This window comes from Parasteatoda tepidariorum, chromosome 9, assembly GCF_982258835.1.
Source record: "Parasteatoda tepidariorum strain Cologne lab strain chromosome 9, Ptep-v5.0, whole genome shotgun sequence".
NCBI classification, from domain to species: Eukaryota; Metazoa; Arthropoda; class Arachnida; order Araneae; family Theridiidae; genus Parasteatoda; species Parasteatoda tepidariorum.
The window spans coordinates 50,063,677-50,079,319 of NC_141763.1; the positions used below are offsets into that span (position 1 = coordinate 50,063,677).

The 15,643-nt window shown below is 26.9% G+C and overlaps 1 protein-coding gene across 5 annotated transcripts in view; it reads left to right on the forward strand.

Annotated features, from left to right (window-relative positions):
* Cad88C (cadherin 88C) overlaps window positions 1-15,643 on the forward strand; it is a 181,987-nt gene that overhangs the window by 150,446 nt on the left and 15,898 nt on the right. For 4 of the 5 annotated variants that reach the window (XM_043039523.3, XM_043039524.3, XM_087151759.1 and 1 more), the window contains 8 exons: window positions 57-437; window positions 1,267-1,564; window positions 2,935-3,144; window positions 5,072-5,107; window positions 6,977-7,095; window positions 8,771-8,965; window positions 9,720-9,845; window positions 10,961-11,147. In XM_043039523.3, coding sequence (XP_042895457.2) covers window positions 57-437; window positions 1,267-1,564; window positions 2,935-3,144; window positions 5,072-5,107; window positions 6,977-7,095; window positions 8,771-8,965; window positions 9,720-9,845; window positions 10,961-11,147 — 1,552 coding nt within the window. The remainder of the gene's footprint in view (window positions 1-56; window positions 438-1,266; window positions 1,565-2,934; window positions 3,145-5,071; window positions 5,108-6,976; window positions 7,096-8,770; window positions 8,966-9,719; window positions 9,846-10,960; window positions 11,148-15,643) is intronic. The other variant, XM_043039525.3, reaches the window with a different exon arrangement.

Below are 15,643 nucleotides of genomic sequence, written 5' to 3' on the forward strand. Positions count from 1 at the left end.
TATTACCAATGCTATTTTTTACAATCTTTTTGTAAATTGTCAATATTTGTTTTCAGGATGTCAATGATTTTCCGCCGGTATTTGTGCAGCCCTATTATGGTAAATCCATTCCTGAAGATATAGATCCTGGTACATCAGTGGTGCAGGTAAAAGCCTTGGATGGAGACCATTCCATGGCAAATAGTCAAGTGGTGTATAGAATCCAGTCTGGCGCTCAAGACAAGTTTGTGATTGATGCAAATACAGGTGTTATCAGTGTTGCACGTGGGGCCAATTTAGATCCAGATAGGACTATACCTAAGTCTAATTATTATTTGTTAGATGTTGTTGCACTTGATGGTGGTATTGGTATTGAACAGCAACAAAGTAGAGTACCTGTAAATATTTCAATTATGGATGTTAACAACAAAGCACCAAAGTTCATTGATCCAAAACAGGTAAATTTAGAAGGAAAAAAAAATTATACTTACTGAAATGCAGAACTGCATTTTATTTTAAATCATTTTGTCTCTTTTATTGTGTTATATATATGTAACATCTAAAATAATAGCTTAGTAGAATTAAAGGAATCTTAAAATTAAACCTTAAAAGAATTATATTTTAATTGTAGATTAGCCCGTCTAACAGATGAGAACTGTAAATAATCTCTTTCACATAGTAAACGAAACACTTCGCGTATATATTATCATTAATTATTTATTATGAATCCATACTGTGCAGTAAAAGCTCTTTATGAAACTGAAATGTCATTCTATTTAATAAATATTTTGAGATTTTAATACATCTTCATCCTGTCTTATGATTACTTCTTGCGGCGCAACACTAACAACTAAGTCTGGATATTATTGATCACATGACATGAAAGAAATAATAACTATATTCTCCATGTTAAAAAAGTATGCACTTGTCTTTTGAAAATGAATCTGTAAACTTGTCTTCAGGAGCTTCTGCTCCATGTACATTTGTAAGTACTAGTTTAATTTCTGTACTCTTTTTTCTGAATAAATATGACATAAAAATTATAAGGGAATCTTCATTATACAAAAAGAGTATTAAAATCGACTGCAAATGAAAATCTGATGGATTAGAATTGAACTAATATCCGATATTATGTTCCTAAAAGATAACTCAGCATGAAAGGGTAACATATATCTATATGTATATATAGTAATGTATTTTAACAAATTTGCCATCTCTAACATATTTCTGATCTGAGATAACAAAAATTATGTGTACCCTAGTTTAATTTTACTCTTTTTCTAATAGGTTACAGTGTCTGAAGACGCCCAAGTTGGAACAATAGTTACAAGAGTATCAGCAACTGATGCAGACGAGAGGCCTGTACTAAGATTCTCAATAGACCATCGTTCAAATGAGGGCAGAACTGAGGAAGGGGCTTTAGTGACACCAACAGAATTCAACTACAACAGCCTGTTTGCTATCAATGCTGTTGATGGCACTGTATCTGTAGCCAAACCTCTAGATAGAGAAAAAATGGAGATAATGAGGCTGGTCATTAAGGTGGAAGATCTTGCTGCTGCTACAAAAGGACAGACTTCAACAGGTATGTATTTTAAATTTAGTATTTTTCATGAATTGTGAATGTCTGTTACCAATGTTGAAGTTAGTAAATGCCTTTAAAAATATTACTAATAGCTGTCAACTCTACTGGATTTTGCTAGTTTCTTCTGGTTTACTAATTTAATCAGAAATTCTGAATATACAGTTAAACGCCAATTATCTGGATCCATTGGGACCAAAGCCGATCCAGATAACAAAAAATCCAGATAATTGAACAACTATAAAAATCGAATATGAGAATGTTATTAAGTAACTTCTCTTCATTAGCTTTGCAAGCTTAAGACTGGCAATTATGTTAAAACAATTCTATTTTGAGCAATCTATTTTTTACAAAATTGACCTACAAAACTTGTTTTAAGACTGAAAAAGAGCATTTCAAAAGTGTTTCACCTCCTTTCACTAATTCTCGGAAAAAGAAAAAATGAGTTCCCTTACTAAACTACTTCCCAATTGTCACACACATTGAAACTAATGAACCAAGTTCTTCAAGGTCACCAAAGGGCAAAATAAGCCATTTTTTCCCCTTTAAGATATTCTGGAAAAAAAAAGGAATTTTAGCAAGGAAAAAAAGTTGTTGTTTTTTGAGAAGGTGGGAAAAAACACATGGTCCTTGAACGATCAGGGTAATTAAGCAATCTGGTAAATCAGCCCTTCTCTACCGTATTAGAAAATTTCTTAAAATTAATTAAGTTTCTGAAAAAAATTCATATCCTATATTAGTTGTTTAAGTATTTAAATTAAGTGTTACTTTTAAATAATGAGCCAATCTCATTTAAAATCATCAATTTAAAGTTTCTTTTTTTACGTTCTTAGATTTTCTTTTATTCTTAACTTACTATTTTTAATAAATTAAAAAAATTTATGATCATCTTTGTTGAATTAAGAATTTACTACGATTTTACTTCTGCATTCAATAATATCATAAACATTTTGTGACTAAGCTCATTTAATGTGGATACAAAATATTGTCGTCAAATTAAATTAATAGTTATCAGTGAAATATAGTTTTTATATTTTCTTGACTATAAAAATCCTAAGAGTTCTCTGCTAAAAAATTTAGTATATTATGCAACTGATATATTAAAATTTTTATTATTTTGTAAAATCTGTTTTTCTTTCATTGGATTGACAGCTATTTTGATAATTAGTTAAAAGGGATAGAAAAGTACAGTTTGTTTCATTTTGTTTAAAACACCAGCTCACTTTTTTCACTCACTATTTTCACTATTTTCACTTACTTTTTTCACACACCAGCTCACTATTTTTAAATACTATTTTAAAGTAATAAGCTTGACTATATTAGAGTAATAAGCATTCATTTTTCTAAACTTTTGAATGGTGTAATTTTTGCAGCTACACTAACTATAAAAATTGAAGATGTGAATGATAACAGACCCCAGTTTCAGAAACGGTATTACAGACAAGCTGTTACAGAAAATACGAAACCTGGTTCTCCGATTGTGACTGTTGTAGCCGAAGATGCAGACAAAAATCGATCTCTGACTTACTCTCTTCAGGGAGATGCTGATATTATTGGTCTTGTTGGAATGGATAAAAAATCTGGTATGTTGTTTTGTTAATTTAAATCAAGGCAATTTTTGTCCTCATTGGTATTTTACTCGAAAAAAATTTTTTTATTAATATTACTTCCAAAAATTATAACTTATGTTGGTACTAGAAAAATTATAGCTTCAATATTTTATATGTAATAGTTTTATTTTAATAGTTTTATTCTTCTTTTTATATAAAAATTAGATTTATAGTTATTTCATTTTGGCTGAGAAAAATTAAAGAACATATAATTTTTTATTTATGATCATTTTTTTATGATTTTTTAAATTAAGGATTTTTATCTAGTTTTTTTAACTTATCAGTTGTAAAAATGCTTTTAATTTAAGTTTTATCATGCTTGTTTTTATCATTATTATTATATTATTTTGGTGAACTAATGTGCTTATTCTCAGAAAATGTGTCCAAATAAAATAATATTTCTGTACAAATATAATAAATATTAGTTTTAGTTCATTTAACTTTGTATATCATTTTTGATAATAAATATCTTAATGTAATCTCCTAATTGTTGACGAATATAAAATTTAGTTGAAAATGTTATTGTTTCTTATATGTACATTGAAATTTTCTACACTACATTTTTTATTTCTATCTGAAATACTTTTTCCAAGCTTCTTTGTAAACTAATTTGAGCTTTCAATTTATTTACTTTTTATTTTACAAAAAAAAAATTTCGTATAATATGTTGCCAATACTTTGTTAAAAATAATGCTTTATAATATAAACAATGGCTTTTAGACTTCGACAGTGACTTGAAATATTATTTCTTTTTCTATGTTAGTTGAAAAATTGAGATTTTCATCTTCGCAGGCATGTTCCATTGGCTACTATTTTTTGTACTATTAATTAATAAGAGCGATCTAGTTATGCTTTAAAAGCAAGCTTATATTTATTTCAAAATTAAAATGATCTATTGTATTTAACAAACCAAAAAAATTTTCTGCGTCGCACTCACATTTGTTAAATAGGATCCCGAAACCTTTGACTTTTTTACCTTCCCAACTATAGTTAAAACTGGTAATGATGCTGCTTTAAGTTTCTATTATTCAAGTACTTCTTAAAGAACATGAAAAATAGAAACTTAATTCAAAGTACTTTACACGAAGTAATATCCAAGTTTTGAAATAGCTTAGTTAAAAGCGAAATTTTGAAAAGTAGGTTTGGACTTATTTATTAATTTTACATTAATGAAATATCTATGTTCATTCAGTAGTTTAACCTTTGCAGTTCTTTTAAAAATAATAATATGGCATGTACTTATCTTTAAATTCTTTTTAATAAAGAAATGTTTCTAATGATCTAGCTAATAATACTGATAATTAGTTTAACATATTGACCTGCTCTCCTTTTAATCTTATTTAGTATAATTGTGTTGGTTTCTTTCAAATTCTTATCTGATGTATATTTCAATGTTTTAAACTAACAATTAAGTAAATTATTATGTAAAGAAATTATTTTATTTTTATAACAATACAATTTTAAACTTATTAAAAATGCCAAAAAAATAATATTTAATTTTTTTTTATTTAAGTTTGGAGCTATATGCAAGCTACCTAATGCTGCTAATATATAATATTCATGTTATAAATCGTATATGTAGTTTGCATCAGAAAATAGTATTAAATTATTTTAACAAATTTGAAATTTTTAATCAAGTTAATATATTTATTTAGTAAATGAGAAAAATTGGTCAACATATTGGTTATACATTCATACAAATTAATTGTTGTATTAGTACAAAGGAATGTAATGATTTATTTGGTACAATCCATAAAATTAAATTCTACATTAATTTTTATAGCTGATGCAAGCTATATATCTCATTTGGCTATTAACATGCTAATTTTAAAATTGTAACGGGCTTATGGGCTTATATGCTAACAATGCTTTTCTTTTCTTTCGTGCTTTTTCTTCGTAGACACTACTGGCTTGCTGTGGCTTCATCCAGTTACAGGTGGGTTTGTTTTGCAACATTTTAGCAAAATTAATTGTAAAACGATTAGTTAAAGCTTATTAATTTTATCATAATAAACATTAGAAAAAATTAAATTCAAAACTGTTTATATATATTTGCTTTATTAATTATAGGTAAGTAGCAAAAGAAAGTTTAAAATTTTCTTGATATGCTATGATAAAATAAATTTGACTATAAAAAATTTTCTTTATGATTATTTGATTATAATAAGCATTAAATAAGTAACTAAATAACAAACTTTTTTTATCACTAAACATTTTTAACACTTTTTTTATTACTGAGAATATACAATTGATCATCAGTACACACAATTCATCAGTACACAGAAATCACAATTATGTGTTGTCACCATAGCTTACAAGTTAAAAGCCTTTGTCACTCATATTCAGCAAATTATTTTTTTAATAAAAAAAGGTCTACAATAATTGAATTACCCCAATTATTGTTAAGTCATAAATATAATTAAATTTTTGACAAATCTTATAGATTTAAATTATTTGCAATTATTATTTTAAAAATAGTATCCATAAAGCAATTTTTGTTATTTCTTTATCATGTTAAGATGTAATTTTTAAGCTCTGATTTTTGATTTTTTAAATAATTCCCCAGATCACTTTTCTCCAGATGTTCAAATGTGTGAGCTACCTTTAAATGTTTTTATATCTGTATATTTATAATTTAAATGTTGTATTTGCAGTTATATGTGCAAAAACTAACTGTTCATGCGAGGAATGAATCAAACTTCAAAATAATTCTTGAATTTTAAAAACAATTTTTTTCCTAATGTCCAATTTGAGTCTATCATTTATCTTCTGTTCCGTTAAATATTAGTTTCACACATATTACAAATATAGTTTATAGAATAGTTTAGCAAAAAAGTTTTACATAGTTACAGTTAATAAACTTTTTTTATTACATTTAGTCATTATTAATTAAATATTTGAAGGTAAGATTAAATATTCCTACTCTATTATGAAATAAGTAGTAAAATATATTTTTATGTCTTCAAACTGCAGGCACATTCATCTGAATAAAGGTGCTTATGATAGTTTTATTAAAATGTTTATAAAGTTTAATGAATAATTGTGTATGTAAATTTTCAAAACTGTATTTGTCTAATTACTATAGAATATTAATATTCTATATTAAAAAAAATACTATAGTACAATCAAAAAAAAATTTATAACTTTTCTTGTCAACAGGACATAATAAATCTTGTATTAAAATGTCCTATTCCCTTTAACTCTGTTTTGGAGAAAATCAAGAATGTTGGTCCGAAAAAGATTCATCTACCATTGCCATTATTAATATAACAACGTCTGTTTAAAAAGAAAGCGATAAAATTACAATATCATAACAAGTACAAACTGTAGCTTATTTAATAAAAATAATTCTTTGCTGCTGCCATAAAAAATCTTAATACTCTAATTTATGTAACTCTCATCACAATATTGAAACTGCATTAATTTATAATGATGCTGAAGAAAAATATCTAAATCAAATTCATTCATTTTTGATTTTAAAATCAAAATATTTTAATATAGATGTTTTAATTATTATTTAAAAACCATTGTTTTCTTTAAATGTTTTAAAATTTTTTAAAAAATGTATATTTACATTTATTTTTGCTTCTGTTCATTGTCAGCGAAAAAATTTTTTGTTTAGTTATATTTTCTAATAATTTATATTTTATTTAATAAATTATTAGTAATATTTTTATTTTAATCTTTCTTTGAGCTTATAAAGCAATAAAAATGAGAGTTAAATCATTTTTCTTTGGAAAAGTTATCCTTTATGATGCTTAGAAACAATTTTAAATTAACTTTTTATGTTTCAAATATTTTTTAGGAGAAATGAGTGTAAGTAACAAAATTGATCGTGAGATGTTCTCTTGGCTAAATGTAACTGTAATTGCTACTGATAATGGAATTCCTTCACTTTCTGGTGCTGCCGATGTATTTATTCAAGTAAGTGATTATTTTTATCGTTATTTCAAAGTTATACATTTGTGAAGTTAATTTATTTTTGAACTTGAGAATTTTGATTTTATCTCTGCCTTGTTTTAAAAAACATAACATGCTTTTAACCATTGAGCCATTAAGGCTTACTCTGTGTACAAAGTAATGAAAATTCTAAAAATAATAGTTGCTCTATATCAACAATTATTTTTTTAAAATAGAGAATCTGTTGCAAAATTTTAAAAATTTATAAAAGATTTTTTTTACAAAATTTAGTATAATTTCATATATTTATCAAAAATAGTGTTGTTTGTATGTTTTATGAATTGAAAAAGTTGGATCCAAGATTTTAAGCTAGATTCATGTTTGCATATTGAATATTGTAACTACAATGAGTGCATATCATAAATTTTTGGAAATAAAAATAATTTTCAAAGTGTATGCAAGCAATGTATTCATTGTGATAAGCAAAATTACTTTTTTATAAAACTCCACTTGGCAACCTTCTAATTGCTTCTCATACATCATTGTTTTTGGGGTTTTTTTCTTAAACATCAATATTTTTCACAAAGAGACAGAACATTTTGTTTTCAAATTATACACTTATTATAGCTTTATGTCAGAACATTTTTGTAAATTTGTTAATTGTTACGAAATAGACGATTACCTGAATTCAAAAAATAATCATCAGTACTTTAAAATCATTTAATCTAGTAAATTAGAAGTACTTTTATTCATTGAGAAAACTTATAAGAATTCAAATAGGGAACGGTTTTTATCACTCTTCATTAAGAATTTTATTTTTGAAAATTTAAATGTTTTGTTGTTACTGGCAACATGTAACCTCTCCCTCTTTTTTTGTGCTACTTTTGATTATCATCTATCAAACACGAGCTTATGAAATAAAGATCTCTTGACAGAAAAATAATTTTTCTTCAGCAAATGGATAAATAGTTAATATTTAAAGCAAAAAAAACTGAATTTAAAATTGCAAAATGCGAAAAAATTTATTTAAATTGAAGTACTTAAATTCTCAACAAAAATTACGAAATTTCAAAAGTTGCTTGTTTGCAACTTTTGCAAAATCTAGAATTTTAAAAGAGTTTGTGCTAAGTTCAGAAATAAAAATGCTTTTTTCAGCGCATCAAATTTTTGCTCCAGAGTTGCATTTCAGCAATCTGCAGAGTGACCAAGCATGATATTTCTTCGTACAAGTTTAACACTTAATAATTCTCAAACTAATTATTGTTGAGTGTTAATTTTTTTTTTTATTCTGTCACACTCCCTGTATTTTCCACTACAGCCCATTTTAATTTCGAGCTTTTAAGTTTTACAGTTTTCGCGCAACAAAACAGAATGTAACGTTAAGTTGAACACCCAAAACAGTGTTACCCTTACAATTTTTAATTTCGAGTTACTTTGGTCACTTTAATGTTAAATCATTTCATTTTACCTAAAATTTTATAATTGAAATTGTAAGTACCCAAAAACTGCACACTTCTCAAAACTTTTACAAATTGCTTGCCAAGCAAGCACAATTTCCAAATAAACTGTTTTATAAAAAAAAAGGAACATATCTCATGAAACAATCTAATGATGTATTTTAACAATCATTCTTCACTCTGGGCACATTTTGATTTCAACTCATTTTATTTCAACTCATTTTATTTCAATTCACTTTCAGGTACTAGACGAAAATGACAACAATCCGGTTTTTGTAAATAGTGCTTCTGATTTTTCTGTGGCCGAGGACATTACGATTGGGGCTGAAGTTGCTTTAGTTCAGGCAACAGATGCTGATGTGGGGGAATATGGAAAGATCACATACCTTCTAGACACATCATCAACTCAAGGGAGATTCAAAATAAATAAAGAGACGGTAATAACATTATATCTGTTTTAAAATTAAAATTATATGAAATATAAACTTTACACAAATATAATGAAACTGACTTATAAAGTTTTTTATTGAAGTTTATAAGATAAATTGAACTCTAAATGTTTCATTGAGTGTTTATTCATACTAAATACATGCTGCTTGTAATTCACTTTATCTCCCGTTCTCATATCATATTCAATGTAGAAATACTAATTAAAAAGATTTACGCCAGGTAGTACTAAAATTGAAGATTTGAGAATGGATCAGTGAAATTGAGTTTTTAGAAATCTACTTTTAATTAAAATTAAATGGATTGAAAACTTATTTATTGCTTCTTCATTTAAAATGTGTTCTTTTTTTTAATTGTGTGGTTTTTTATTATTTTTTTACTTCATGATGGGGGAAAAGTTATATAGAATACAGTAGATTTTTATTTCTCTTTGTTCAATTTGATCCGTTTTTTTTAATGAATGATATATTCAAATCAAATATTTTATTTTAAAAATGAAATTGCACTGCAAAATTTTCCAATTCCTGAACATATTTGCACTGCAAAAAACAATTGACCTATATTGTCAGTGTATACTTGGATACCTTTTTATCTATCACAAAATCTATTCTTTTTTTCTTCTCTTTTTTTTTAATTTTCTTTTATTCTAAGCTATATTTTTGTTTTATGTGAAAAATCATATGATACCATTAATTATTCATAAATTATCTTCATTTTAATTATTTTTATGTTGATCTGTTTCAGGGTTCCATCACTGTTGCTTCTCCTTTGGATCGAGAAGATAAAGATGTATATACACTAGTTGTTCAAGCTTGGGATAATTATGATTATGGTTTCGCTACTGGAGAAAGTCGAAAAGCCTTTAAACAAGTAATTTATTAAATTCTTTTTAAAATAACAAAATAATTAGTGAAAAAAGTGACAAATTTTATTATACCAGAAGGAAGCTTCTGTTTCATCATAATGTATAGCTTGACACAGTATTTACTATAATAAAAATTTCTTATTTTGCTAAAAAATAAAAACTGTTTAGCTTTTTTATTACCATTTCATTTGAGTGCTTGCATTTTAAAAACTTTAAACTGTGCAGAAACAGAGCTAACCTCAACAGCACCTGGGACTTCAAAAAGGATTTTTATGGATCCATTTTAAGTTTCAGATAAAGTCAAAACTTAAATCTACCGCACTTGGGTATGGGGTTTTTTTCTAACTTTTTATTGAGAAAAATTTTGCTTAATTATAACGTTAAGACAGCATAATTTAATAACTAAATTTTCTCTCAATTTAGTTTTAAATTCATCAGTGAGTGTTATTAATGTAGTTTCCCCAATCATACATGTCCGCAAAAAATCTATATATATATATATATATATATCTTAAAAGAAACCTGCGTACAAGCAAACTAAAATATTAATAGACATCATATTAATTTTTTTGGTAAATCGAGCAAAAATGTATAAAAATTATAAGACCCGCAATTAGCAAATTAAATTGAATCTGTATAAAAGAGAGAAGCCTTTTATTCTTAATAATTTTTTTATGAATTTGACACCCCTCTGTGGCTGCACCCAGGGATAGGTGCCCCCTCTTTCCCCCGTTAACCCTGCCACCGGAGTAGTAATCTAGTTATATTGCTAACTACAAAAAAAAAATTATCAGATTAAAAAAACAATTTCAATTAGAGCAAAATAATATGCTAATTGTGTTATAGTTTGTTTCTTTTTTAACAACTTATTGTTTTTAAAACAAATACTAATCCCTGATTTTTTCTGAAAATTTCTTTATAGACTTGTTTTGAAGTTTAAAGTTTGAGAAATTTTTTTCTTTATTTTTTCTAAAATGACTTTCAATTTTTTAATCGCTAATTACTGTGCAATAGAGTGCATCAACATTTATCATATTACGAGGTTTAGACTGCTTTTATATGAGGAATGAAACAACAATTTGTTATATTGTAATAAAAGATCAACTGCATTTCTTTACAGATTACAGTGCATGTTATTGACGTGAATGATGAACCTCCTGTTTTTGTTAAGCAAGAAGTTTGTGCCACAGTGACTGAATTCCACCGAATTCGTGACACCATTTTCATGGTTTCTGCAAGCGATGCTGATGATCCTCTCACTCCAAATGGAAGACTTCAATTCTCTATTGTCAATGGAAATGATGAAGGTAAAAAATAAATTCAATATTTGGTTTCTTTAACGTATTTTATGGATGTATCTGTTATCACTAAAGTGTGTAATCAGTTATTTTACAGTTTATCTAGCTTGTGTGCAGTTTAACTTGCGAGATTTATTAAAGTGTCAAAAAATTGTTTCCTCTCTCAAATTATCTAGTTCAGGGTGAGAAATTTCAAATCGCCAGCCCGCTATTGGCGAATGAATATTTAGGGCTGGAGATAAATTTTGTCATGTGAAATGTTAAGTTTTAAATCAAACTACCTGTTTTTCCTGGGTTGAGAGTATGCCTTTACATGGTATAGACTGTGATGTCACAATAGACTGAAAACAACATACTGAAACTCTCTGAAGATTGCAACACATGATGATTCATTTATAATTTCAGTGACTAGACCCCCGTCTTACTTACTTTACTTACTTATCCTCTACGTGCCTTGGGCACTTAAGGCCTCCAGCATATCCCTCCAACGCCTCCTGTCTTTAGCAATAGATCTTGCTTCCTCCCAGCCAGATATTCCACATTCTTTTAATTCGCCCAAAAACATGCGCTGGATGGTAAGTCTGGGTCTTCCTCTTGTTCTCTTACCATCAGGGGCCCATGTAAGCGCAACAGATGAAATTTTTTCTTTGGGCATTCTAAGGATATGTCCGAGCCAGCTCCATCTTCGTTTTTTAATTTCATCTTCGATTGTTTTTATTTTAGCTTTCTTTAATAGATTTTGATTTGATACTTTGTAAGGCCAGAAAATTTTAAAAATAAATCTTAAACATTTGTTTTGAAAGGTTTCTAATTTTTGTATTTCGATCTTAGTCTGTTTCCAGGTTTCTGCGCCATATAATAGTACTGCTCTAACAATAGCTTTGTAAACAACTATTTTTGTCTTTATTTCAATATTTGACTCTCTCCAAAATTTATGTAATCCCTTAAAACATGTTCTTGCTTTGATTATTCTCTGTCTAATATCTTCGCTACTTCCACCTTTTTTATCTACAATAGAACCTAAATAGCTAAATGACTCTATGTCATCTATTTCGTGATTTTCGATTTTAATTTTGTCATTTTTCTTTTGATTTATTCTCATTACTTTAGTTTTCTTCTTGTTCATGAATAAACCTACACTATTTGAATATTTGTTGAATTTGTCTGTTTTAAGTTGAAGGTCTGCACATTTGGATGAAATAAGTACGATGTCATCAGCAAAATCAAGGTCTTCTAAAGTAGTTGTGAAATTCCACCTTATTCCTCTTTTTTCATCTTTCAAGCTGTTTCGCATAATCCAGTCTATCACCAGTATAAATAAAAATCCCGATAAAACACATCCCTGTCTCACGCCAGTTTTTACTAAAAAGAATTCAGTTAATTCTCCATTTACTTCTATACATGCTTTGCTGTCCCCCGTCTTAACAGAGTTAAACTTTAGGGTTGCAATGGGCAAATGGCATTTCTGTGCCAAAATGCAATGTTATACAAACATGAAGTGTTAAAAGTATGAGAAAAATTTCTATATTTTCCTTATTTTAATGGACTTTTAATGATATATGGATGAAAGAACCTTTAAAAATTTTTAGTAACGTTCACATTATTATTATTATTATTTTGCAACAATTATTATTACATTTTTCAGTTTTGTTTACATAAAAGATTTTTATACAATATTTTAGAAATTGTTCAGATTTTTCATGAAAATAGTGGAAAGCGAAAGTTTTTACCTGGATAGTACCTTTAAAACTAAAATTCCAATTCCCTGATCTGATTAATCTGTAAACTGCCTAGATAATCTGCGCAATATCTACTAGGCCAGGGGTGGCGAACCTTTATACACCAACGTGCCATTTTCTTAAAAAAATTGCTTAATGAGGTCATATCTACTAGGCCAGGGGTGGCGAACCTTTATACACCAACGTGCCATTTTCTTAAAAAAATTGCTTAATGAGGTCATAGACGTGCCGTCAAATAATCTTGGTTTCGTGATTATTGGGAAAATAATTATATTAAATACTATCAACTCAAAACTCTTTATTTACATTGAAAAAAAAAATAAATTTTGCAATATCTCAGCAGGGCTGAAAGCCCATATATATCAAGACGGAAAAGAGTAAAAACTGGTAACAAATAAATTTCATATTTTAGCTTTTGATCGGGAATAATAAAAATCCATAACTACCAATTGTTTTTAACGGATACAATTTTATATTGAATTGCTCCAACGCCGAGAAAAAATTAATTACAGTGAATTGTTTATTGTTAAGAAAATATTAATTCCTCCCGAATATTATCTAATATTGAAAGAGTTCTCCTACCAGTACTTTCTCTTTTCCGTCTCGCTTTCAGTCCTGTATCTCAGTTATACGCGTAATTCAACTCTCAAGCAACATCAGTGTGACTTCTGTTGTTGCAGATTAGATGAAAAATATTTTATAATAGGTTGTAAGATGTTAGTTTAAGCAGGACTGTTGATTTTTTTTTTGCTTGTTATTTATTGTTAGCTTGTTTTTTATAGTTATTAATTGTTTTTTTAGCATTAATTTTTTAATTATTTTATTAATAATGGTTTATTATTTAGTTTATTTTTTGTGAATTTTAATTTAATTGTTGCATATGCTTCATAGTGAAACAACAATTGTGATCGGTGGAGTGCCCAAAATATTGTGTCGCGTGCCATAAATGGCACGCGTGCCATTGGTTCGCCATCCCTGTACTAGGCACTCGTTAAAATGAAAATAAGATCTTTGCTGGAACAACAACTGTATATATATGGGTCATTCTCACGAAAACTGTCATTTTTCAGTTCATAAAATCCCAAAAAAGTAGAGTGAATAAAAAACTCTGAAACTTTTTATATTAATAGAAATATGTAATGGCATTATAAAGAAAGTATATATCCTATAAATTATACTTAATATTTAAATTAATTAATTTTTAAATAATTAATTTATAATTAATTAATTTATAATAATTAATTAATTTAATAATTAAATTAATTAAATAAATAAATTAATTAATTTAATAAATTAATTTATTAATTTTTTAATTTATTTTTCAAATTAATTAATAAGTAAATTAATTATTTTCACTATTTAAAAAGTGAGGGAATGACACTAATAGTGAGGGAATGATATTTTATTTTAATACATGTTTTTATCTAAGTTACATCTACCTAAAGTTTGAAAATGATAACATACTAAGTATATCTAATATTTATTATAATTTAGTCTTATATATTTAATAGTTTTTACAGGTTTGGGAAATAAAATTGGCTGGCACGATTGAACAAAAAAAAATTTGATAATATACTCATCTTGAATCATTCCCTCACTTCAGCGTCATTCCCTCACTTTATACACTAGTGAGGGAATGACGAATTCAATAAAATTTAAAAATAACAGTTAGGCCTTATTAATTTCTGAAGTCAATCGCATATAATTATATTCATACAAGAAAGCAACATATAATTATCCACTTTCTCGATGAAGTTGTATTTTATTTTACTCTAAAAAATGACATGAGGGAATGACGAATGTAAAAAATTTTACCTGGTTTGATTCATTCAAATTTATTCCACAGCAAAGCTTCTTTAAGTTGAAGATGGAAACATACTGCAATTTTGTTCTATGATGCCAGTTGTTAACTTCTGAAGTTTTTATTGAAATATTTTTATTCTAAGAAGATTGCAGGTGATAAGAACATTGTTGTGAGGGAATGACGCGAAACACTGGGGACAAAGTTTAAAATATTGCTGTGTTAATATTTTTATCAGAAATTAAATTTAAAATTGATTTCCTGAATTCTATATTTCAGTATTCTGAAATAAAAAACACGAATTTGTAAAAAAAAAATTTTATTTCAGAAGCAATTTTTTTCTTTTTTTAAATCAGCAGTGGGGACAAGTGAGGGAATGACATATTGGTATATTTTAATTACCTAAAATAAATAAAAAATAAAAATTGATAATTTTATTTTTATTCTTTTGTTAGCTTGCATTCTGAAGGACACTTTCCCTGAATTTTTTTTCTACGTAAGCTGTAAAACAAACATAAAATATACTGGGGACATGAAAATGACTGTTTTTGTGAGAATGACCCATATAATGCCCCATATTTCCCCTTAATATTAACCTATACAAATATTATATTTTAATATAGTACATTACCATACCAAAGAAAATAATTATAGACAAATTAGGGGGGGCATAATATGGTTCCCTCAACAAACCGCAGAAATTACTTAAAAAGCTATATTGTAATGTAAATAAAATATTCCATTCCTTATTTATTAATTTTTTTCTTTTGTGAGTGTGTCATAATTAAAGCGTTAAAAATTAGGAAATTGTTGTTCATATACTGTGTATATATATATATATATATATATATATATATATATATATATATATATATATGCCCCATATTTCCCCTAATGTTAACCTATATTTTCTTTACCTTTAAATTAACATAAATTTATTAATTTTTCACTATCTAAAAAATTCA